The sequence below is a fragment of the Galeopterus variegatus genome, unplaced genomic scaffold, assembly GCF_000696425.1.
Source record: "Galeopterus variegatus unplaced genomic scaffold, G_variegatus-3.0.2 Scaffold2161, whole genome shotgun sequence".
Taxonomy (NCBI): Eukaryota; Metazoa; Chordata; class Mammalia; order Dermoptera; family Cynocephalidae; genus Galeopterus; species Galeopterus variegatus.
Window position 1 is genome coordinate 94,899 of NW_007728272.1, and position 2,677 is coordinate 97,575.

Consider the following 2,677-nt stretch of genomic DNA (forward strand, 5'->3'; position numbering starts at 1 on the left):
AGAAATCATAAATTCCATTTCTATACTTGATATTCTAGGTTTAGAAAATAATATATTTAACTGTATCGCATTTAAGATTCACATTTACAGAAAAAAAATTTGCTCTTCAATATAGGGATGGGGGAGAAGGTTCTCTGCTTTTTTTTTTTAATAACTAATATAGTACCATATACTTAGTGGTGGACAGTGGGATGAATAAATAAATGGACAGATGGAGCAAAGAATTTTAAACTTAAAAATAAATTAAACTTTTAGATGTCATATTCTAAGGACATGACATCACTTTTGTATGTGAATTCTTCTGAAGAAGATACATTAACCTGAATCTAATTAAGAGATAACTTCAGACAAACCCCAAATGAGGAAATTCTATTTTTAAAAATGCATCCATATTCATCAAAAATGTTAATCTCACAAAATATAATTAAAAATACCAAACAAACAAGAAGCTGCTCCAGATTAAAGGACACTGAGAGACATGAAAACTAAATGCAATTCATGGTCATGTCCTAGAAGGAAAAAAATGCCGTAAATCAACTGACAAAATCATAATAGAGATGGTAGATTAGATAAATGTGTTGTATCAAAGTTAAATTTCCTGAAGCTGAAAACTATGTTGGAATGATACAAGAGAATGCCCTTGTTTTAGGGAAGTACATGTGGAAATATTCAAGTGTATGGGCATGAGGTATACAACTCACTCTTAAATAATTTTTTGGCTCTTCTTGTCACTTTTCTATAATTCTGAAATTACACCCACATGAAAAAATTTTAAATATTAAAATAAATAACACTACAAATCTGGTAACTTTAGTAAATGGCATACAGTCTCACTGATGTTAGAGATCATTCCATATAGACTCCAGGAAAAAAAAATCAGTCAAAGGACAAAGACAAGTAACAGTCTTCCACTACTTTATTCCTTTTTCCCTTACCTAGACAGAACTGACCATAATACCTAATTTTCTATTCTGTAATGTGTGAAAGCATCTTGTTCTGTGAGTTTGCCATCAATGCTGTAAATATAGCTTCTATTTCAACAGTTACACTGTATACATGCTCATGCCTGCACATGCACACACAAATTTAAGCAACAATTCGGTCATGATTTTATGTTCCTTAAACTTCAGCTCAAGGGAAAATAAAAGGATTTCTCTATAAGCAGCTACTGTATAACTAATAGAATACATTCAAAAGTTTAGAGTCTGGGATCCCTCTTGACCATAACTTTAAGATATTTTATCCAGATGGAAATAAATTTATTCCTGAACCTTATTTCCAGTATCTGAAACTATGAGTTGGTTCACTAAACTTCCACACTAATGGTTAAACACATTAAAGATTTACTTGACACATTAAAACCAAAGAAAAATTATAGGAATATATTTGGGACCTCACAACTCAATTTTTAGGTTTAAGTTAGTTTATGGACTATAGATTCTCAAGGCTAAGCCAATAAAGACAGTTATTTTTCAGTTATTTCTTCATCAAGCTTTAGTTAATACACCAAAAATATGGTTTTTCTCTCATCTGAATTCTATGTCATGCAAATTTTCTGAAGGTAACTTATCCTTATTCCCTAACCCCAAATAGCAACCGACTTACAGTCTTCAATTTTTTTCTTTCCTTAATAATTTCATTCAAATGTTTGTGACTCCTGATATACCATCCCCTACCACTGCATCAACCTCTTCTCATTCTGTATAACCAATTCACAGTTGGAAGATATTAGGGGACGCTAATCTTTTCTTTCCCAAAGGATGCTGACATCACTTGCTTAAACAAACTCTTTTTCTTACCATCCTCCAGCTTCTCAACCTCCTGTTTTACAAAATGGAGTTCTTGACCTTTAACGAATTTTTCTTCTCTTTCCACAACTGGGTTTAGAATCCCCACTTCTTCATGTTCATCTCGCTCTTGGGATTCCACGTTCTATTATACATTTTTTTAAAAATGCAAGTTCACATATAGAAAAGGGGGGAAAACTATTTAAACATCATAGATTTATCTTCCACTAAGCATAACTACCAACTAAGTTAGAAATTAAANATGTATAAGATATATAAAAAACCTATATATTATCAAAGTAAAACTAATACCCCACACAAAATTCTGAAGAGACAAGTTTCAGAAGTATCCTTGCTTTATACATTTTCACAACAAAATCTGACTAATTCAGTTAACCAGAAATGGCTCTTAACCCACTGTAGTGACTAACTGAGATGTTGTTGAACTATAACATGGGCAGTGACAATTACACTGAATCTTTCAGGTTTATACTATGCCCAACACCCCCAACTAATAAGTTTTATTATCTTTATTATATTATAAACTTAAATGTCCTTGTCTCTTATGGCCACTTTCAAATATGTGTGCACTTTTTAAAAATAAAAGTATCTATTATTAGTAAAGACTTGCTAGTAAAGAATGGTCCCCTAGTATCCATCATTTTCACCTTCTTCTCTTTAGTAACAGAATCCCTTGAGTTTAAGCAGGGCATGGGGCTACACTTAGCTAGCCTCCCTAGAAGCTAGACAGGACCAATGCAGGGTGAGTGGAGGTATGTGTGCAACTTCTGAACACATTTATAAAAACAAAAGCTGCTTGCCCTTCACTTCCTCATTCCGCCTTCCCACAGGGTTGGTGAGCCAATTCCAACCACACGGAAGAGTACTAC

At 33.0% G+C, this 2,677-nt stretch overlaps 1 protein-coding gene across 1 annotated transcript in view; it reads right to left on the bottom strand.

Moving 5' to 3' along the window:
* Positions 1-2,677, bottom strand: part of LCA5 (Leber congenital amaurosis 5) — a 65,920-nt gene that overhangs the window by 2,294 nt on the left and 60,949 nt on the right. Inside the window, exon 6 of the mRNA XM_008580788.1 lies at positions 1,800-1,932. Coding sequence (XP_008579010.1) covers positions 1,800-1,932 — 133 coding nt within the window. The remainder of the gene's footprint in view (positions 1-1,799; positions 1,933-2,677) is intronic.